The sequence below is a fragment of the Danio rerio genome, chromosome 19, assembly GCF_052040795.2.
Source record: "Danio rerio strain M-AB ecotype USA chromosome 19, GRCz13ab, whole genome shotgun sequence".
NCBI classification, from domain to species: domain Eukaryota; kingdom Metazoa; phylum Chordata; class Actinopteri; order Cypriniformes; family Danionidae; genus Danio; species Danio rerio.
In genome coordinates this window covers 45,261,523-45,285,000 of record NC_141039.2, presented here as the reverse complement: position 1 = coordinate 45,285,000, position 23,478 = coordinate 45,261,523, and the positions used below count along the sequence as shown (strand labels likewise).

Sequence of the window (23,478 nt, the reverse complement as noted above, 5' to 3'; positions counted from 1 at the left end):
ATGAATAAAGTCATCTGGAATGGCAAAGAGTTCATCCCAGAGTTCATCAAGATTCTTTGGATCCATCTTCAATGCCGCCTCCATCTTACCCAGACATGCTCAATAATGTTCATATCTGGTGACTGGGCTGGCCAATCCTGGGATTTCCTTTAGTGAAATCCTTCACCAAACTTGACTGATTTCTGTGAGAATCTTTGGTATTTGTAATGATTGGGATGCAGTTCAACAGATGGATGGATGGATGGATGGATGGATGGATGGATGGATGGATGGATGGATGGATGGATGGATGGATGGATGGATGGATGGATGGATGGATGGATGGATGGATGGATGGATGGATGGATGGATGGATGGATCAATGGACGGATAGATCAATGGATGGATATTCAGATTGAAAGATGAATGTATATATTGGCTAAATAGATAGAAGGATAGACAGAAAGATGGATGGATGGATGGATGGATACGTGAATAGATAGATAGATAGATAGATAGATAGATAGATAGATAGATAGATAGATAGATAGATAGATAGATAGATAGATAGATGGATAGATGGATAGATGGATAGATGGATAGATGGATAGATGGATAGATGGATAGATTGATAGATTGATAGATGGATAGATGAACAGTTGGATCAATGGACGGATAGATCGATGGATGGATATTCAGATTGAAAGATGAATGTATATATTAGCTAAATAGAAGGATAGACAGAAGGATGGATGGATGGATGGATGGATGGATAGATAGATAGATAGATAGATAGATAGATAGATAGATAGATAGATAGATAGATAGATAGATAGATAGATAGATAGATAGATAGATAGATAGATAGATAGATAGATAGATAGATAGATAGATAGATAGATAGATAGATAGATAGATAGATAGATAGATAGATGGATAGATGGATAGATGGATAGATGAACAGTTGGATCAATGGACGGATAGATCGATGGATGGATATTCAGATTGAAAGATGAATGTATATATTGGCTAAATAGATAGAAGGATAGACAGAAAGATGGATGGATGGATGGACGGATGGATAGGTGAATAGATAGATAGATAAATAGATAGATAGATAAGTGGTCAGTTGGATGAAGAGTTTGATGGATGAACGGATAGATAGATTGATGGATGGATTTTCAAATTGACAAATGAATGTATAAATTGGCTAGATAGATAGAAGGACGGATGGACAGACAGATACATCATTAGGATGCACAAAAGGCAAATTAAATGATAGGCTTCATCCTTCACCCAGGCACACAGATGCACTTTTGAGCTCTTGACCAGCAGTGACGCCTGAGACAGCGATGTGTCAGAGTCATAACTGTGTCATCTCAGACAATCTGACACACGCAGTGATGAACAACAGACTATACATACACAACGCATGGATTACTCCAGACCCCATGTAGCTCAGCTTGCATTAAAACATCTGGACTACACAAAACGTCACCCTCATCTTTAAATCTGACTCCAAAAAGAATTTATAGAAGAAAACCATAAGAGTAAAACAACATCACAGCTTCCTTCAGAAACTGATCCATTATGTAGAGAAAAACATTTAGTCAGCATCCTCCACTGGCATTAGAGAAGCGATGGTGAAACGTTCAAGCAGCAGCCAATGGAGTGTGTCCAAAAGCGCCCGCAGGATCTTACATCAGACAGACAGGAATGCAGGAGTATTAGACAGTCCTCAAAAACTTAATTTATCTCAGATCAACCTCACTCAGCGATGTCAGTCTGCAAGACTTGATCAGATTACAAGGAACTCCACGCACAAATAGACTCTTTTATGTAAATATACTTCTATAGATCTGTTAAAGGAAAGGCACGTGTTCATTTCTGGGTTTGCATACAAAGACTGCAAATAGACTCCTTGCAATCTACAGCATGTAACACAGTACATGGCGTACAATGACAGACTAATAAATAGAGTTCTGTGATAATCGAATGGGGTTTCAATGCTCTTTGTCTTTTCATTAAATCAAAAACTGATCTCCAGAGGGAAAACTAAACTATCTCTCCAAGAGTTGCTGTTTGAATAGGAAATTAATACGCACAGAGTTTGGCTGGAAAAAGAAGAAACATGCAAACTTAATAAACACAAAAATGTCCACATTTATCTATTAACGTAGCTTATTGAAGGTAAAAAATATGCATATGCAAACCAGGGTCGATGCACATAAAAAGCAACTGTGCATGCAAACTAAATGTATATTCAATTAGATTTATTATATTTATTTAATGTTTTATCAAATAAATAAAAATGTATTAAAATAAGAATATGATGGTGTGAGTTATTAGATGTTGCAATGACTTAAAACTTATGATCTGCTTTATTTATGGATAAATGGATCTGCATCTGCAAGTAAGGATGCTTAAACATCTGTGGTTCGGTTCATTTGATCCGGACTAAAGGGCAATAAATGATACATTGTAGTATTTTCTGCCGTCTTTGGGTCGTTTTCACACCACACTGCTGGCTTTGGTCCGAACCAGTTTAAAAGAACCAAAATGCAGTCATCTGACAAAATCCACATCACTCATTGGCCAGATGTTGTTGAACATAATTCCTAAACTGCTTATCGATTGGTCAGAATTCACGTGCAGGAAAATGCCAATAGTAAACAAACTGGCTTTTCACTATGGAGGGACGATTAGGCTGACTGAATGTATCCCTGCTTTAGACAAACTATAAATTTTGAGAATGAAGCGCAGCCGCAGCTGAAAAAGTGTTTTAATGCATCGCATGTCACTTCAGGAGGAAGCATGAATTAATTTAGCTAAACTGCCACATGGTCATCGTTCGGAAATATTACCAACGATCCATAAGGCAACGTTTTTCCCTCTCTCTCTCTCTCTCTCTCTCTGTTGGTAAAGCGATGTCAACAAATATTTTTCCTCCATATCCCATAATGCACAGCGCATCGGCCTACGACAGCTGGATTAGTCCAAAAGGCGCAGTACTTTTTAGGGGTTGGGTCTGTTTTAGTTCAGATTCTATTCTTACCACAAACGAACTGCTCCAGGGTTCATTTGAAACCGTACAGAGACCACCTCTTCAAGCAGGTCTTGGTACGCTTTTTTGGTCCGCTCTTGGTGCGGACTCGAGTACAATAGCTGCACACCTGCCCAAACAAACCGCACCAAGATGGAAAACGAATTCTAGTGCGATTCATTCATTCATTAATTTTCTTGTCTGCTTAATCACTTATTAATCAGGGGTCGCCACAGCGGAATGAAGAGGCAGGGAGAACATGCAAACTCCACACAGAACTCACCAACTGAGCCGAGGTTCGAACCAGCGACCTTCTTGCTGTGAGGCGACAGCACTACCTACTGCGCCACTGCCTCGCCCTTAGTGCGATTCAGCTGAACTAAATAATGCAAGTGTAAAAGCACCCTAAGAAGGTGTTTCTGTCTGTCTAAAATGAAATTTGGTAAAAAAAAAAACTGTTTATACACTTATTGTCTTCTAAAAATATATTAAATATAAGATCTACATAAGGGATCACACTAGGCTATCCAAATCATGCCAAGAAAGGTTTGACCATCATTTCCCAGTTTGTTTGACAAGTGTGAGTGCTTTGAATCGCGCCCGGGCACAGTTCAGTTAGCCAGCTCTGGCCTTATTGGAAGAACCAAAACATGGTTTGGTTGGGCTTTGGTGCGATACGCTTGTAGTTTGAGTGCAAAGCGCGCCTGAGCATGAAACTGAAGATGCGATTGCATCATCAATGATGTAAGCGTGCTCTGGTTCAGAAGGTAAAAGTACTGAGGGGGAGAAGGGACAGCCTGGGCATGGCTCAAGGCAACTATGCCTAGTGTGAGTACACCCTAAGATATGCAAGAATCATTTCACATTAATCTTTTTTCTAAAAGCAGCAGAAGAACACTCATTTTAAATCAGTGTTCACATCATTTTCAATCTTTCAGGAACTTAAATGTTTTCTGCTGCTTTTTTTCTGCAGATTTTAAAGGAACACCGTCCTAAAATAAGCAGCTGCATTTTTATCCAACAAAAGAGCATTTTTTGATTCAGGTATTATTGCTGAGAAAGCGAGTGCTATTTTTTTTTTTCATTAATCCAGATGCAATGGTTATTTCAAATCTGATTTATAACACACTCCGACAAACAAACAGAGTATACTTTGCAGGCTTAAAAAAATTAAGTGATCATACCTGAAATCACTGTCATTTAGTAACAGCCATTGTGAACATTTAAACACTAGAAAAATCTCCTATAAATAGTTAGTTTAGCCGAAATTATCATTCTGTCATCATTTAATCACCCTTCACTTTTCACAAACTTGTTTCAGTTTCTTTCTTCTTTTGAACACAAAGGCAGAAATACTAAATGTTGGGAAAAAACTGCCAACACTATGGATGTCAATGGCTGCTTTTTCCACCAAAATTCTTCAGATTATTTTGTGTAGCATCCATCAGAAAAAAGAAACTCAAAACCACTTGAGTGAGAGTAGATGAGGACTTTTTAGATGAACTATCACTTTAAATACGGGTGTGTCCAACTCAAGAGCATGCTGTTTGTACAATTCTTCATAATAAATCCCCCACAATACGCCCACAACATGCACAAGCAATCTGCTGGATCCGAGTCATTAACACTGAGTCAGGGAGTAATTATACCAGTCCTGAAAACTGTCAACACAACTGTGGTGTGAGCATGACACGTGACTGACTTTGGGACAGTTTGTTTAGTGCGATGACTTCAAGTTGATAAAACAACAATTTGGAGGAATCTCATTGGTTGAACTGACCGTGCCGACGGGAGATCTCTTTTGATGAGGTCTGCTCTCACTCGCTCTCCAACATGCCGATACACCTCTACTAGAGCTGTTATAGCTGCCTCCCGTACCTGCGGAGCACATAACACAATCTTAGCCAAGAAAAACAACCACAGACTAACCCTTTAACCCTTGTGTGCTGGTGGGGATGTTTTCATCCACTCTGGTTTGATTTTAAGTCTTAATTTAGCCACAACTTTTTCTGTTTTAGCAAATGGAATCATTTTTGCTGACAGATCTCGTTTTGACGCTTCAAGAGTTCACACTTAGCTAATAATTAATTATGAAGCTTGTTTGGCATGCTGTCCCAGGAGAGAGCCCTGAGCTCATAAGATCCTCGAGCCTTGGGCTCCTTCCCATTTGCAAGGCGAGAGGGGAGTTTGAGCTCATGTAGACCTCAAGAACTCCCCTGCTGTAGAAGCTAATGAACAGATAGTGACTGCTCTTAAGAGAGAACTACTTACTAAGAGCATGTCTATGGTGCTGATTTGGATTGGTCAATTAACTTGAGTTGCATGTTTTTATACAGTGGGAGGAAACCGGGGAACCCGGGGGAAAACCCACATGTGCACGTGTAAACTCCGCACAGAAATGTAGACTGCTTTGGTAAGGACTATAACCAGTGATGTTCTTGCTGTGAGGCAACAGTGCTAACCTCTGGGCCATCTAGGAAAGGAGGAGGAGTAGGGGTGGAAGGGTGGATTCTTCAAAACGAAGATGGCTGTTATTCAGCTTTTTTTTTCAATTCAGCTTTATTTGTATAGCGCTTTTACAATGTAGATTGTGTCAAAGCAGCTTCACATAAAGGGTCATAGTAACTGGAACAGTGTGGTTCAGGTTTTAGTGTTTAAGTTCAGTTCAGTTCAGTTTAGCTCAGTTCAGTGTGATTTAATCATTACTGAGAGTTCGAACACTGAAAAGCAAATTCATCGATGAGTAGCTCTACCAATCCTGAAGCATGCGAGGCAGTGGCGACAGCGGAGAGGGAAAAAAAACTTCACCTGAAGTTTATATGGAACTCAGGGTAATTATAGTGGCTTAGGAGTCGTCTGATTGTTAAATCATAAATTGAATAATGCAGGGGAAGCCACAAGCAATCATAAGCAAGCGACCCTTTCGAAATTAGTTCAAATATTTTGAGAAAATGCTTTGAATTTTTTTTTTACATAAAAAAAGTAAACAATACACTCTGGACAAATTGACTACACTTTCATTTTGTTGGGGGCTGTTTTTTGTCCCATGGGACTTTTATTATAATGACATTTTTATGGCAAAGCCATGACACACACACACACACACACACACACACACACACACACGCACGCACGCACGCACTCACTCACTCACTCACTCACTCACTCACACGTTTGTTTTTGTGAAAAGTGGGGACATTACATAAGTTTCCATTCATTTTATACTGTCCAAACCGTATATTGTATTGCCCTCACCCCACCCCTAAACCCAACTATCACAGGAGACTGTGTGCAGCTTTACTCTCTGATTAAACTCATTCTCTAGTATTTATAAGCATTTTGAGAATTGAGGACGTCACCAATTTCCTCATATTTCACCTCCTTTTGTTAATACCTGTGTCATACCCATGTCATTACACAGATTTGTGTGCTAATATGTCACAAAAACACACACGCGCACGCACGCACGCACGCACGCACGCACGCACGCACGCACGCACGCACGCACGCACGCACGCACGCACGCACGCACGCACGCACGCACGCACGCACGCACGCACGCACGCACGCACACACACACACACACACACACACACACACACACACACACACACACACACACACTAATCTGCTGTTTTACTCTATAGAACTGCATATAAAAGCCTGAAACTGTTTTGCACAGGCCTATCGAAAGGGTTATTGCTGCCAACTGATGACCAACAGTACAGTACCTCTTCCCAAAGGTAAAAACCCCTCACAATCAAGAATACATGACGTCACATTATTATTTCAGCAACAAAAATATTTGTTTTAGTTTTAATAGAATGTAATAATCTTGCTTCCATTTGACAACCTCCAACGCTAATGCTCATCTCTGCGAGTGGTCCATTCACCCAGCGGGAGCTTGAGCAGAGCTGTACATGTCTAGAAACCTAACATTAGTGAAGACAGCCTGCCTCCCTCACACACAAACAAAGGACAGAACGCAAGAGCAAGTCCAACTCACTTTGCTTTTTCACACACATTCCCGGCATTACTTACATACACAGACAGAGATTCATACCTGGGGGTTTTGGTCTCCTGTTAGCGAACAGAGATGTGGAACAAATTTACTCAAACTCAAGGGCTGAGCACCGTATCTAAGAGAAAGAAAAATAAACAAGGAATACTGAGTGCAGCGCTCACAGCAAGTTCAAGAGGTTTCCATGCATCAAACAAAACAGAGCAACAGCTTTACTTCTGGTAGACAAGTTAAATTATGTGCCAATGGAGTAAGCAACATCAAACTACGTCAAAAGGAAAAACAAGATTAATTTGGCAGATTACATGCCTTTTTTTTTTAAAGAAAAACACACTTAATATTTACATATTATTTCTTACTGGTTTCTATTATTCTGTTTAACACAAGATAAGTTTTTTTTTTAAATGTTGGAAATCGGTCATTTGTGTTACCAGTTGTTCCCAGTTTCTAACATTCCTCACAATATCTTATTTTTTGTTCAACATAAAAACCGAAAAGGGCGACACAGTGGCGCAGTAGGTAGTGTTGTCGCCCCACAGCAAGAAGGTCGCTGGTTCGATCCTCAGCTCAGTTGGCGTTTCTGTGTGGAGGTTACATGTTCTCCCTGCGTTTGCGTGGGTTTCCTCCAGGTGCTCCGGTTTCCCCCACAGTCCAAAGACATGCGGTACAGGTGAATTGGGTAGGCTAAATTGTCCGTAGTGCATGAGTGTGTGTGTGTGAATGTGTGTGTGGGTTGTGGCTGGAAGGGCATCCGCTGCGTAAAAATGTGCTGGATAAGTTGCCGGTCCATTCCGCTGTGGCGACCCCGGATTAATAAAGTGACTAAGCCGACAAGAAAATGAATGAATAAATGAAAGAAACGAAAAGCTTTGGAAGCACTAGAGTAAATAGTGAGAAAACTTTATTTTGTGTGTGTGTGTGTGTGTTTAATTCTTATGTAAATAAAAAAACACGTTAGACACAAAAATAGGAAAAAATTAGTTAAAAATTCATAAGCCTATTGCACATTTTTTCTTTTGTGGATTGCTTCAGCTCTGGCAAATGAACTTTGAACCCCGCTGACTTTGCATGTTCAATTCAATTCAATTCAAATTTTGTTCAATTGTAAATGTTTTTCTAACTTAGATATATTTTTTTTTTGTCAAATATTTATTAAAAGGCATTTTCTAGACAAGCAAAACATATTGTCCTATTTTATAAAATAATGTCAAAATGAAGTGAGTTTTTCCTTAAAGCAAGTCATCTGTAAATGGGGCAAGCACAATAATCTCAGATCAAAAGGAAAAACAGGATTATTTTCCTTACCACATTGGCAGATTATTTAGCTTGTTTAAAGGAAAAACCCACCTAATCTTGGCATATTATTTCCAAAAACAAGACAATATTTCTGCTTGTCTGACTTGATGTAACAATTTTTTGATTATTTGTAGTAGAAACAAGACAAAAAAATCTCTTCTGAAACATTAGTTTGAATATATGATAGCAATATTAATGTCAGGTTAAACTACCCCTTTAACGTAATCCAAAACCCAAATAAAAGACATACCTAAATTGTCATGTAAAAAAAAACAAACTATATGCTACTTTTTATTTTTACTTTTATTATTATTATCACAGATCAGGATATGAGCAAGAATGTACAGTGTGGATTATATGACAGCTCTTTTGTCAACAGAGAGGAGTAAAGTTACTGAGAAACTTGATTTGTTTGTGCATGTGTGTTTATGAAGCGCTTCAGTAAGAATGTCTGTTAATCCGACCTTCCCGGTATCGATGCAGGCAGGTAAGAGGATTACCTCAGAGGGCCGAGTGTGTTTACGGCGTGTGACCGACAAGAAGCTTGCACAGTGTGAATGCCTGTAGATTACACTTAAATATCCGACAATTTGGGTGTCAAAACCGGTTGTGACACATGAGACGCTGAACTGAATATTAGAGGATATGAGCTCATTAAAATATTGTGATATGGAAGACCGGCGCCCTCTTTTGGACAAGTTTCCCAATGCAAATGAGGGTTTGATTACAAAGTAAGAATGTATGGCAGGGATTCTCAAAGTCCAGACTCTAATTCTGATCTGAACCCACGTCCATTTCATATTTCATGAGCACTAATGGTGTGTAAGGGATTAAACGTGTGAATTAATAACTATGAAAACGTGTAAAAGACCGCATGAAATCAAAACTAAGCATATAGATTTTGTTAGCTCACATTGATAGTTTCGTGGAGTACAATTCATCTGTGCACGTCTTTAAGAAAAAAACATTTGTTTGCCCTTGCATTCATTAAATGAAATCTGAAAATGCACTTCCTGTTCGTTTTTAGGTCGATTATCAGATTAGGTCTGTCTGAGGTATTGGGCGTGGCTAACGTTGTAATAACTCTCCACAAACCCTTTTCCCCATCTTTCTACTATACTACATCCAATCAGCTCTCAATAGAAAAAACAAGCCCCGCCCAAAGATTTCTCATCTAAAATTTAGCTTCTCTAGGAACTGCGTCACTATGCAAAAACAAAAAAATGTTTTTTGCTGTCATGACAAACGGTTAGCGTTTGATATTTGTTATATTTAGGCTAAACTCTTCATCGCAGTGAGCATTCAAATGGTGGAAGATGTCAGTTTCCAGAAAAGTTAAATTGATGAAGTAAAAAAAATTACGTTTTCAAACATCATAAGACATTGAGAGGCTTATTTTGCTTGATTTGACTTGTAATGAATTTCCCAGTACTGGGTTGTGGCTAGAAGGGCATCCACTGCGCAAAACATGTTGGAAAAGCTAGCGGTTCATACCGCTGTGGCAACCCCTGATAAATAAGGGACCAAGCCAAAGGAAAATGAATGAATGAATGAATTGTAATGAGATAGACGGAGTTATGAAAATTGGAATCCATTCATTCCTTTTCCTTCAGCTTAGTCCCTTTATTCATCAGGGGTCGCCACAGCGGAATGAACCACCAACTTAAAAAGCATATGTTTTACACAGTGGATGCTTTTCCAGAAGCAACCCAGTACTGGGAAACATCAATACACACTCATTCACACACACAATCATACACTAAACAGACAATTTCGTTTATTCCGTTCACCTATAGCACATGTGTTTGGCCTGTGGGAGAAACCGGAGCACCCGGAGGAAAGCCCCACCAAAACAGGGAGAAACAAACTCCACACAGAGATACCAACTGACCCAGCCGGGACTCAAACCAGCGTCCTTCTTAACTGGAATCCAGAAAGTGCCATTTCTCACATTAGATTGCTCTGTATGTTGCAATCTTATTACTCTGACCAACCTCTGGTTGTGTTTTTCATAAATATTGCTAACTATTAAGTGACACTTGTCATTTTGCCACTTTTGCATGTTATTAATGTATTGTAAATTTCCTGTGAAGTGCTTTAAAATTATTTTATACAAAGTTAGATGTAATCTCAATTGAAACATGAAGGGAGGGTGGGACATAGTGTAGCTCCTCCCCTTTAAAAAAAACAACCAATAGTGTTTTGTTTTATCACAGCTCTGCCAATCAAAGTGGTTGAGCTCAAGTGCATCAAATAAAAAGAAAATGATATGCGTCTTGAAGGGGGTGGGGCATGTCAAATACTAGAGAGCATTTGATGACTAAAGTATGAGGTGATGTAAAAAAAAAAACTTGATCCATTTAGGCAGAAGTGCAAGCTTTGGATGTTTATATTAATCTTATACCTTCTAAACGCCAATTTTGTCACTGCTTTGGAGCACACTAGCTTTAAAAATATCACTAAAACTAGCTAGATAGCTAACTAACTAGCTAACTAACTAACTAACTAACATCTAAAAAAATCTTTTAATTTCATGGATCCTTTAAATAAAAAATCCCTTAGATTTTTTCAACAGCTCATGTTTGTGCTTTTTTATTCAAATCAAGTTTGTCGATAAATTTTCCCCAGACTTTCGACGCTGTTGAAATTCAGGGATGAACATTTGATTCGAGACTTTGAGAAGCCTTGATGTTTGTGACTTTATGAAGAACTTACGCGTTTAGTGTTGACACCACGCAAAAGCAGATTCCCTCTCTACTGCGGAAGTTTTTGTGTTTGAAGCCAGGAAACAGCCTCTCCCAAACATACTGCACAAAGAGAGAAAAAACAGTGAAACTGATTCATATTGTACATACATTACTACAAAAGCAGAAGAGAAAGCAACAATGAGCTCTGATGGAAATAATGAATCACTGGCAGAAGTAATAGACAAAAAGGATCCAGTGTGATTCTATTCACTCAGTAGATCACATCAGAAACAAGACAGCAGCTTTATGATTTCTTTTTTTCTTCTCTTTGTCAGTGTGAATGAGTGTAACAGATGATGATCTCAAAGCGAGCCGCCCATCGGCTGTACGGTTAGCTCACCATGGGTGTTGCCGTCTGATCCATCAGCTTCAAAATGAGCCCTTGTGCCTGATCTCGAACCTGATCCTTCGCATCTCCCAGACGGTCGACTAAAGCAGGAACAACTGAAAAACACATAAGAAAAAAGGGGGTTAGAGGGTCATTCACACTAATGATGATAACTACAACAATACAGACCTTAAAATTAATTAAAATTGTTTAACATATAACAATATTGTGAGGAACAATAATGTTGTATTTTATTCCAGAACAAATTATTTTTAAGAAGATGATCAAACAATTAATAAAGCTAACAATTAATCCTTGTTTGCCAGGTTTATTTTAGTAGGTCAGAGATCACGAATGATTTTGAATGTTAAAGTAAACAAAAAAGTCAGGTATCAACTTCAATGATACATAACTAATCTGAATAATAGTTGTAATTATGTTATAAAAGGGGAAATAAAAAAGCTTTACATTGTCTGTGTGCATTTAGATTAAACAATTTGGCCACAGGTTTTGCTGTTATTAATTATACAGTGCATCTGGAAAGTATTGATAGCGCTTCACTTTTTCCACATGTTTTATTTTACAGCCTTATTCCAAAATGGATTAAATTCATTTATTTCCTCAAAATTCTTCACACAATACCCCATAATGACAATGTAAATAAAGAGTTTTGAAATTGTTGCAAATTGATTAAAAATAAAAAGCTGAAATAAGGTAAATAAGGGGTGAACTACAGTTTGGCCAGCTGATGAAAGACATCATATTTCATCTTATTTGTACACCACACAAAGAGTCAGTTTGAGTCTGTCTGAAGTCATCTCATTCCTTTCTCTGTACTGCGTTTGTTCCATGTTTTCAGATGAATGAGGTATGATGGGGGGCGGGGGTTATCTGTTACAATCATAACACCCGTTCTCATGGTAACAGTAGGAGGCGGAGCTAAACAGCTGAGAGGCAACACTGAGCCTGAGGATTGTGTCATATAGAGCTGAAGTCAGAATTATTTGCCCTCCTGAGAATTTTCTTTTTCAAATATTTTCCATATGATGTTTAACAGAGCAAGGAATTTTCACAGTATCTCCTATAATATTTTTTCTTCTGGAGAAAGTCTTATTTGTTTTATTTCTGCTAGAATAAAAGCAGTTTTAATTTTTTTTTTTAAAACCATTTAATGGTCAATATTATTAGCCCCACATAAGCAATATTTTTCACGATTGTCTACAAAACAAACCATCGTTAAACAAACTAACTTGCCTAATTTACCCCAATTAAGCCTTTAAATTGCACTTTAAAATGAACACTAGTATCTTCAAAAATGTCTAGTAAAATATTATACTGCCATCATGGTTATTAAAGCTATTATGTATAGAAATGTGTTGAAAAAAATCTTTCCGTTAAACAGAAATTGGTGAAATAAAAATACAGCGGGCTTATAATTCAGACGGTCTAATAATTCAGACTTCAGCTGTACTTGACAAGTCACCCAGTTCTGCTTTCTGCTGATTATACAGTGCAAAAAAACAGTCTTATTGATAATGTGACTTCAGTGGAAGCAACAGGCGCCGCTTACCTGTGCCGATATAACCTCTGAAGCGATCCGTCAACCGATCCACGAATGCGCTGACGATATCGATCCCCAGCAATGCAACCTGACACCAAACAAGAAAGAGACAAATCAGCTGAAAACATCAAAGCTCACTCTCCCTTTCACACGAGCTAACTGTAGCACAGCATTTTCAAGCATACGACTGTGCAGACTCAGTATCTGATGCGTATTAGTTTCAGCGCTTTGTGTTGATGGACGCTGGAGCTTTAAAGGGATAGTTCAATTTATAATATTATTTACAAACCATTTACTCACTCTTAAGCACTGTTGTTGGGTGTGTTACCTCAAAACAAGTAATTAATTACTAATTATATAATTACAATTGTATTTAAATCATATTTTTTTTAAACATTTTCTGAAAAGTAACTTAGTTATCTAATAGGTAATTTAATTACTTGACTAAATACTAAAACTCTGCATAAAATTCTTTACATTTGAGTCCTTCTCTGTGACTCTTTAACACTTAAGCTAATTAACACTTCAGCTTTTAACAACATATGCATCAAAATACAAAATATTTTAAATGAATGACATCTTATTTAATGCACTACAATTACAGTTTTTCTTAAGCATAAGCAGTTGTCGCTCAAATAAATCCTTTAGTTGAAATATATAGAAAAGTTCTGAATAACAACAAAATATATATTTATTATTACTCTGCTTCTCTGAATTTATACCTTATACTATCATGAACTAATTTATCAAATATTTATTTTATTAAACGTATGCTAATTTCTTGTTTAATGATCAATGTTTTTAAGTTTAAAATATAAAAAATATTCTGCAAAGTATCAATTACTCTGCTCCTCTGAATTTCTCTTTCTTTTATGGAATTTTTGAATTTAAGTACAGTATTTAAGCATGGACATAACAATATAAACAATTAAAAAACAATCACTTATTCAGCTGAAAAGTAATTAGATTACAGTAACTAGCTACTTTGTAACCAATTACACCCAAGTACCTGCTCTTAGGCGGTCTTAAACCTTCTTTTTTCTTCTTTCGACAGGTGTGTAATTATGTCAGAATTGTCATTTTTGGGGTGAACTACCCCTTTAAGAATGCTTGCTTTTGTGAGTGGGTGAATGAACGTTAGAGATTGTGAGATGGAGTGTATTAGAGGAGTGCGGTGGGATTGCTTCGCTGTGTTTCTTGGCACTGCAGGATGGAAGTTCGCATTCCTGAGAAACAATCAAATATTCACTACATCCCAGAAGCTCTAGTTATGACCTATTTTAGGCATAGCCAGAGAGAATCCTGAGTAAGGACATCACAGTGTGAGTGTGAGTGTGTGCGCTAGGGCTGCACGATATTGGAAAAAATTGACATTGCGATATTTTTTTCCTCTGCGATATATATTGCGATATTTTATATATATATATATATATATATATATATATATATATATATATATATATATATATATATATATATATATATATATATATATATATATACTTAAAACTAGGGCTGTGACGGTCACCATAACCGCGTCACCCCGGTGGTCATTGCCACCTCGGTTGTCCATTGCCACCGGCCGTAGTACGTGACGTCACGCACTTTAAAACACAAATTACTGTTATGTTGCCAAGTATTACATATCTGTTAGAATATAACATTAGGCGCGATTCAGCAAGTTCAAGTTCAACCATGAATCTTGTTAGAAAACGAACTCTTACATCTGGGAACATTTTGGATTCGTGCCGAACTAGAAAGGTGAACCAATCAATTTGGATTAAGCTTTTTGTATGGGGGTTTTAAGTAAAGTGTGTTTTAATATTCACTGCTGAGTGCTGAGAGTCCAAACACTGAGGAGCAAATCCATCGATACGCAGATCCACGGGTCCCGAACCATGCAAGCTAGTGGCGATTGACGGCGAGGGAAAAAAGCCATGTAGGCTTAATCAACTCCTGTCTTCTAAACGCAGAAGCCCAGCTCAGCCAGGCATGGCAGAGGCATTTGCAAAAATGGCCAGATACAAAAGAGAAAGTGATAAATGGAAGACATTGACGAGAAATTGAGCATAGGCTATTTGGTAACTAGTTAAGAACGCGCCGCTCCGCAGCGTAGAGAAACCTGCGTTGCGAGAAATGCGGGCGGCGGAACAGAAGCAGAAGCCCTCTATCGCATGGTTGTGAAAAAGTAGCCTGTCTGTGCATTTTTCGCTACAAGCACACCGTCTGACAGTGTATTGCTGGAAACATTATAACCCCATTCTTCACTTAAACCGGAGAAAGTCAACATGTTAGTTTTTCTGGCAAATAATTAAAAATATGACTACAAAAGGTGGAGAGAAACTACGCTGTTTTTTTAAACATCTGACTTAAATTGTTACTAGGTTAATATTTTCTTTTTACGTATAATTATTAATATTTATATTATTATTACACTGATTAATAAAGTGCCATTTAGAATTTTTGTTAAGTTCTTAAAAATGTAACGTTAAATTGTTATTATTATACAGTTTCAAGCAGTTAAAGTAATGTAATATTTAACTACAATATTTATAAACAGTTTTGTGTTGTTTTATTAACGAAAGTTCAAAAATAAACATGTACGTTTATACGGATGTTTTATTTATTAATATTAAATTCGGTTATTCCTTAATTTTTACATAAAAGGTAAATTAACTTAAGTAGGCTACATTATTTGTTGATGTACGAGATCGAGGAACATGTTTGCCAGTAAATAATGTTCGCACCACTTAAAAAACAAAACAATGAATAACTTGCGAAAAGGATCCAATAAAAAATGCAAGCGCTTAATCATTCTTCACAATCGGATTCGTACGTGCAATAAGCCGAGGCTATATTGCGCCGACAAGAACAAGCCCTAAAACTAAGTCTAGAGAGAGAATTAATCCTAGTTAATATTAATGATTATAAACACGAACTGCGTTGTATGATAAACGCATCACAATGATGTGATCTTTGCTGAAGAACTGATATGTTATCGCCGTCTCCCCAGCCAGGTTTTCACGTGCTTTTTTCCCCTTCTTCTGGATACAAACAATAAAGTATCAGCGCCAGACCAGTGGTTTAAATTATATTTTACTCTCCTGATTTCTTTTCTTTTCATTAAAAAATAAATAAATGTTTAAAGTTTTGTATTGCATAGCCTATATATTTTTAAAGATTATCATTCAGCCTACCTGCAGCGCATGAGGTTGTGTGCTGGGCAAATCCCCTTTACTCATGCTACCCATTTCATTTATGACACTGTAAACTTACTTGGCAGGCTGATCATCTTTAAACTCAAAAGGTGTTTTTAACTTGAGACTGCATGCTTCTGCATAATGTGATGTTTCTTATTACAACTGTTAGCGGTGTCAAAATGAAAGCAAACATTAAAAAGGGTTTTGTTTTATCAATTGTATAGTTTAGTTTTAATAATAGCTAATGTATTCAATAAATTATAATATCGATTATTGTGTAGACTACAATGTTCAAAAAAAACAATTTTATTAGGTTACTCTAATAGACCAAATCCCTAACTGAAAAACGAATGTGAAAATGACAGGCAGTTGCGTCTTTGCTAAAATTAATTTAACGACAAATTTCTTTTGCTATTTTCCCCTTTAGAGATCAAAAGAGCTGTATTTAAATAATTATTTCACTAAAACATAAATTGAATGCCCAGTTCTTTCCCGTGTGAGTTTAGTGCGCCTCCGCCGCGTCTGCGTTTTTAAGGTTACAGGTGCACCCTGACCTGACGCGGGGACCAGATCTCTGTATTGCTTTAATTTCTTAATTTTCATAACTGCATTGCATTCTCATATGGTAAAATATCAAAATTTATGTTCTGAAAGTAGTAGGAATGACGGGAGTGTTAGTAAATAACAGAAAGAACTTTCACTTTTGAGTGAACTTCTGTCAAGTGTTATTTTAGTATGATAAAATAAACAAAAATAGTAATGCAGAAAAGTATTTTTCGCTCTGCCAAGCCTTCTTTGTTGCTGTATAGAGAAGCAGCCTGCTCAGTCTCCTTACCCCGGCCCCACCCCGCCCACCGACTCCTGAACGTCTCACTCACTAACTCACTCACTCACGCGGGCATGCAGTGCGGTCTCATGAGGAAACGCAGCTTTTTGATATAATGTTTTTCTTGTTCCCAAATACAAATAATTTATCAAGTATTGTTTGAAATAAGTATTCGTAAAAACACGCTATTCCTGCTTTTCCGAATACCGTATTCCGGTTCGGCTCCACCCATAATATATATATAATTTTTTTTTTTTTTTTTTGCATCGCACCCTCCTGCGATGTGACTATCGCGGATGCGCACATCGCGATTTCGATGCTGAAACGATATATCGTGCAGCCCTAGTGTGCGCACCTGAAAAGCAGAACTGAAAAGCACCTGGTGATGTTAATTTTGGAAGCGGTTTCAACTAATATTAACTTGAGTTCTAGTTAATCATTTGGTATCCCATGAGCTTGGAGGACAGCATCCATACATCTCTGCAATGACTCAAATTACTTATTAATAAAGTCATCTGGAACGGCAAAGAAATCGTTCTTGCAGGACTCCCAGAGTTCATCAAGATTCTTTGGATTAATTTTCAATGCCTCCTCCTTCATCTAACCCCAGACATGCTCAATAATGTTTAGCTCTGAAGACTGGACTGGCCAATCCTGGAGCAGCTTGACCTTCTTTGCTTTCAGATACGTTGATGTGGAGGCTGAAGTATGAGAAGGAGCGCTATCCTGCTGGAGAATCTGCCCTCTCCTGTGGTTTGTAATGTAATGGGCAGCACAAATGTCTTGATATCTCAGGCTGTTGAAGTTGCCATCTACTGCGATCATTCACACGCCCCCATACTGAATGTAACCCCAAACCATGATTTTTCCTTCACCCAACTTGACTGATTTCTCTGAGAGATCTTTGGTTCATGCATGTTCCAGTAGGTCTTCTGCAGTATTTGTGATGATTAAGATGCAGTTCAACAGATCTACCTTCTGCCATTTTTCCAAATGATAAACCATAAGTCAAGTTATTATTATCGCTCTTACAACTGAGATCCTTGACAAGACTTTTGTCAAGTAGTGTGTTAACACATATATATATATATTTTTTTCTTATATTAACAGATGAAGTCCATTCTTAATTTTTGTTTTGTCAGCACACACACCACAGCAGTAACATCATTACAGAAATTAAGCATGTCGATAAATCAATTACATAATATAAAATAATAAATATCAGCAAACGTTGACTCAATTTTTCATCAAAAATATTTCTAATATGCTCTTTTGAGCTAAAATAAATACAAATGTAACACAACCGTGCTGCCACATATTTTTTCTGTTTTTTATTTTATTTTATTTAACTGAATATGCAAATAAACAGCATTCATTTTATGAATAAATATTGTGTATCATTTCAAAACGAATTTACTTTCCCCTGTCCCTGTGAATTTAAATGCATCCCAGCTGAATAAATGTTTCATTAAATATATGGTACTGACCCTAAAACCTTTAAATATAAGTGTTTAAAAAGAGATAAAATAAAATAAATATTAAAATAGATCAAAACAAATCATACTTTTTTTTTAAATCAGCAGGGAAATAAATAAAGCCTACCAGATTAAATTCAATGTGCCAAAATCTAAATCTGACACCCTGCATTTATCAAACCGCATTATCTATTTATTTGCAGAAGTCTACAGCTGTGTCTCCAATTTATGAATCACCCTCGTCATTCCTAAAGCCCAACCTCAAGCAGTCTGATCTCATTCCCGTCCATTAACAGTAATCCCAAAAGACCCTGAACTACCATCTGAAGGTAAAAACCAGCTGGACATTTAAAAACATCCCCACTCGAGTCAATGGTGCTTCGTTTCTTGCAAACAGCGACATAGAAACGGGAAGGAAAGCAGAAGTGACCCTTTATGACATATCAGCAGCAGCATGAGCCAGCATAAAAGCTTCTGCTTGCATCCCGGGCCATTTAAAACGTGCATCCTCAAAACACAAACCAGCTTTTCTCAATCAATGTAAAGCATGGATTAATCAGACATGTGCCTTTACAACCCCAATGCAACAGAACAATGCCCCACACGACCCTCCCCCATCTTCAAAACACCCCCCACCAGCAAACCCACTCTCCCATTGACACAGATGAATATGTAATGCATGCACACTGATGTTAATGCATTTCCTACTCAGACAATATTTGTGCATTTGGCAACACACTCTAGGAGGATTTAAGACATCTCACGTTCTAGAAGTATGATGCGTCTTATAGAAGATTTTAGTCTGATGATTTTAACATTTTATTTGTGCAAAGAAACTATAATTACATGAAAATGTAAGATATTATTTGCCCTCATTCACAAAAAAGATAATGACTGAATATGTTTTTGAATACTGAATAAGAATGATTGAATTTTTACATCTTGCATGGCAAATATTTCATACATAAACAGAAATTTGCTAAATGCATATCAAAATTTGTTATTCATTTTATTAGAAATAAAAATTATTAAATGCGTTTATAAATACTGAATAAGAATGATTGATAAAGCAAATATTTTATTTATAAACAGAAATTTGCTTATTGCATAACAAAATATGTTATGTATTTTTATTTAAAAAAGCCTTGAAAAAATCTCTAATTTGATTTAATAAGTCAAAGAATTACTTATTTGTCAATTTATTTATAGCATGTTACTAATTCTATCAATATTCATTTTTATCATTATTTATTATGTCTTAATATTTTCATGTTCATGTATTTATTTTTGTTTTCATCTCTTCCCTCTCTCATATTTCCCATGGATACTATTCAATTATACGTATTTGAAACCATGTATATTTTATATTATTATTTCTTTTAATGAAAAAAAAGAAAATCAAGAATTTGTTTGTATGCATTTATTTCATTTAGTGTATTTTACAAATTCAATGTTTACAATTATCACTACCGTATTATTATTTTTATGTTTATGTATTAATTTCTTTTAGTTGTTATTGTTATGTTTTAATCTTCTTTTTGCTTCATCCTGTTTATCACGGACATTATTTACTCATATGCATCTGAATTTGTGCTTTTATTTCTTTGAAGAAAAAATTGAAAATCTTAAGAATTTGTTTTTTATATGTATTTACTTTCTATTTTGTATTTTATAAATTCAACATTTACCGTTTTCATTACTGTATTATTAATTTTATGTTCATGCATTGATTTATTCTTTTATTATTATTATTTTGTTTTCATCTTTTCCATCTATCGTATTCCTCATGGACATTATTCACTCAAATGGGTCTGAAATTATGTTATTATTTATTGTATTGAATAAAGTTAAAAAAAAACAGAAAATCTCAAGCGTTTGTTCGTTTATATCAATTTATTTTAAATATTGTATTTTACTAATTCAAACATTACTGTTATCGTTATTATGTTTCATGTTTCAATATTCATCTTCTTTATGTTATTATTATGTTTTCATCTTCTTTTCCCTCTATCCTATTCCTCATGGATATTATTCACTCATGTGTATCTGAATTTGTGTTATGGTTTCTTTTCGTCAACTGCTCTTCCTACAAAACTACTAAACAATAAAAACATTCAAAAAAGATCCCACTGAATCTTCTCAATAATGCATTGGAGAAATGAATGCACATCACATTTAATGACAAAAGATGGGTTTGGCCGAACTTTGTCACTCCAAAGCAAATGCATGCAAGCATCCCTCATGATAATATACGTGACTTGCAGCACACCTTTCATGACGCTTAATTCAAATATGCACCACCAAAACAGCCTAGTACCTTGAAATTGCTGGAATTGACCCATCCCGTCAGCTCGTCGATGGTTTTATCCAGCCGGGGTTTGTCCTGCTCCACGTCCAGGGACCGCTGCGGGTCGCTCAGGTAGTCGATGAGCTCCGGGCCGACCTGCAGCCGCCGGGTCACGTCCTTCTGCAAAACCTGCTGGTAAAAATAGTCCATGTTGTCATTTTCCTCCATTGGGACGCGTTGTGGTCAGTCCTCAGACCCCGGGGAAACAATAACAAACGGAACGGTTGGCTGTCAGAGTCGCGTAAACAACACAACACGACACGACAAATCAAAATGCAGACAAAAAGGAAGTTAAACAGCTTTTTAAGACTCTCCGAGGTCTGTTGCTGGTGCGTTAACGACGCAAAAACCGAAAATAAAGAACTTTGACAAAGTTTGAACAAAGCCAAAAGGTAGATCCGGCAAATACAAAAGTACGTTAAGGAATTAAACACGAAATTACAGATAGCACAACACGTAAAGCGACGTAGATTAGATCCGTATAAAAACAGAGGAAAGGTCTCCAGGTGGTCTTGGCTAACAGTGCTAGCTTTAACCCTTATGGTCGGGTATCCTGGGGCCTGCCGCCGGGGCTCTCTTCCCTCCTGGCCTCCATTTCAGAAAAGCCCGCCTCGCGCCGCTCGGATGGATGAGTGGCTCCGTTTTACTCTGATTTAATCCTGAAAATAATCCACGGTTTGACAGCTGACTTCTGCTCGCGACTCTCTCTCGCCTCAAACACCGGTAACTGCGGTACTGGTCTGTTGTTGAATAGCAAAACGATCCCGAGGAAGAGTGATTGGGCCGAGGCCTCGGGGTCCTTCAGCGCCGCACAGATGTCCAGCATGATGCCTGACTGAAAATAGGCGCATTCTGTGCATAATTCATTATTCATCATCATCATCATCAGAGGCTGATAGAACAGGACAAGACAAGACGCGCGCTTTTATTATATAGTTTCTGGAGAGACACGATGCTGATGTTTACATTTCTTATAGTTACTGACTCACTACAGTATATTATATTTATTAATACTGGCTGAATGTGTTGTTGTTGTTGGTATTATTTTATCCTGTCTATTTAACGAATATACATTTCTGATAGTTATTCTGGTTAGTCAAATATGCTGACAGTTTTTAAAGGATATCGTTATTATTGTTACTACTGACGGTTCATTCCCCTGTGGCGACCCCTAAGGGACTAAGCCGAAGGAAAATGAATGAATACAGTTACCATAAAAAATAGTATACTAATGAACATTACAACATACTAAATACTGTTTTAGTTTAACACTATTACCATAAAATTTTACAATAATAATTGTTGTTATTATTAATATTATTACAATTATTAATGTTGTTATTAATAATATTTTTAAATATGAAATTTTACTGGACATTTTCTGCCAAGATATTATCTGTTTTTATATGTTTTGTCAGTGCATTATTATGAAATATATGCATTCATTCACTTTCTTTTTGGCTTAGTGCCTTTATTAATCTGAGGTCACCACAACGAAATGAACCGCCACCTTATTCAGCACGTTTTACGCAGTGGATGCCCTTTCAGTTGCAACCCTTCACTGGGAAACATCCATACATACTCATTCACACACATACACTACAGAACATGCAAACTCCACACAGAAACGGCAACTGACCCAGCCGAGACTTGAACCAGCAACCTTCTTGTTGTAAGGCGAACGTGCTACCAACTGCGCCACCGTGTTGCCCATTCTGAATTATATATATATATATTGCCACAGCGGAATGAACCGCCTATATATATAAATAAAGTTACATATATGTCAGAGTATATACAGAAATCGGAGAGTGAAATTCAATACCTTTTAGGACCTTTCTTAGGACACTTTCTATACATTTTAAGACCTTATTACCACTTTTTATCCGGAAACACCGGCGAGATTTTAACTTACAGTATATTTAATAAATATTAGTGTAAAAAATTAATCCAAAAGTAAAACATTATTCATATACTGAATAAAAATCTATTAAATCTATCTCATTTAGCAGGTTGGCACCTATAGAACTGCAGAAATAATGGTGTTGCCTTAGTTGCTGCAGTAAACAAAGCAGCATAATGTCAAATCAAGCAGGATTTCATTGATTTCAAACTTTAACATACAACCATGCATTGCATAATCAAAAATTCTATAAAATTTTATACCAAAGTAGAACAAAGTAGAAGTTAAGACTTTTTAATATAATTTTTAAGCCTTAAATTTCTTTACATTAATTTATCAACTTGGCCACCCTATGTGTGTGTGTGTGTGTGTGTGTGTGTGTGTGTGTATACCAATCATTTGTATATATATCAATCATTTGGATGAGTAAAAAATATCGTTGAGCAATTGGATACAAGGAAAAAGCATAATAACACACACACCTATAACACACCACTATAGTCTACAGAACAAACTACTTGCCTTATTATCCTAACCTGCCTAGTTAACCTAATTAGGTATAGTAAAGCCTTTAAATGTCACTTTAAGCTGTATAGAAGTGTCTTGAAAAATATGTAGTAAAATATTATGTACTGTCATCATGACAAAGATAAAATAAATCAAATATTAGAAATGAGTTATTAAAACTATATGTTTAGAAATGTGTTGAAAAAATATGCTCTCCATTAAACAGAAATTGGGAAAAAATAAAC

The 23,478-nt window shown here is 36.7% G+C and overlaps 1 protein-coding gene and 1 long non-coding RNA gene across 25 annotated transcripts in view; one reads left to right on the top strand and one right to left on the bottom strand.

The window, feature by feature from the left end:
* The window catches only part of clasp2 (cytoplasmic linker associated protein 2), a 102,434-nt gene extending 80,789 nt beyond the window's left edge, over window positions 1-21,645 (bottom strand). For 23 of the 24 annotated variants that reach the window (XM_087294178.2, XM_087294179.2, XM_087294182.2 and 20 more), the window contains exons 1-6: window positions 20,794-21,599; window positions 12,985-13,063; window positions 11,427-11,530; window positions 11,055-11,146; window positions 7,086-7,161; window positions 4,803-4,900 (exon numbers count right to left, since the gene is read on the bottom strand). In XM_087294178.2, the coding sequence (XP_087150304.1) occupies window positions 4,803-4,900; window positions 7,086-7,161; window positions 11,055-11,146; window positions 11,427-11,530; window positions 12,985-13,063; window positions 20,794-20,991 (647 nt within the window). In that variant the 5' untranslated portion in view covers window positions 20,992-21,599. 24 annotated transcript variants of the gene reach the window in all.
* On the top strand, window positions 11,357-21,427 carry LOC148679855 (uncharacterized). Its single transcript, XR_015945483.1, has 2 exons — window positions 11,357-14,311; window positions 17,348-21,427. It is a non-coding gene; the product is annotated as an uncharacterized LOC148679855 (long non-coding RNA).
* Window positions 21,646-23,478: the final 1,833 nt, after the last annotated feature.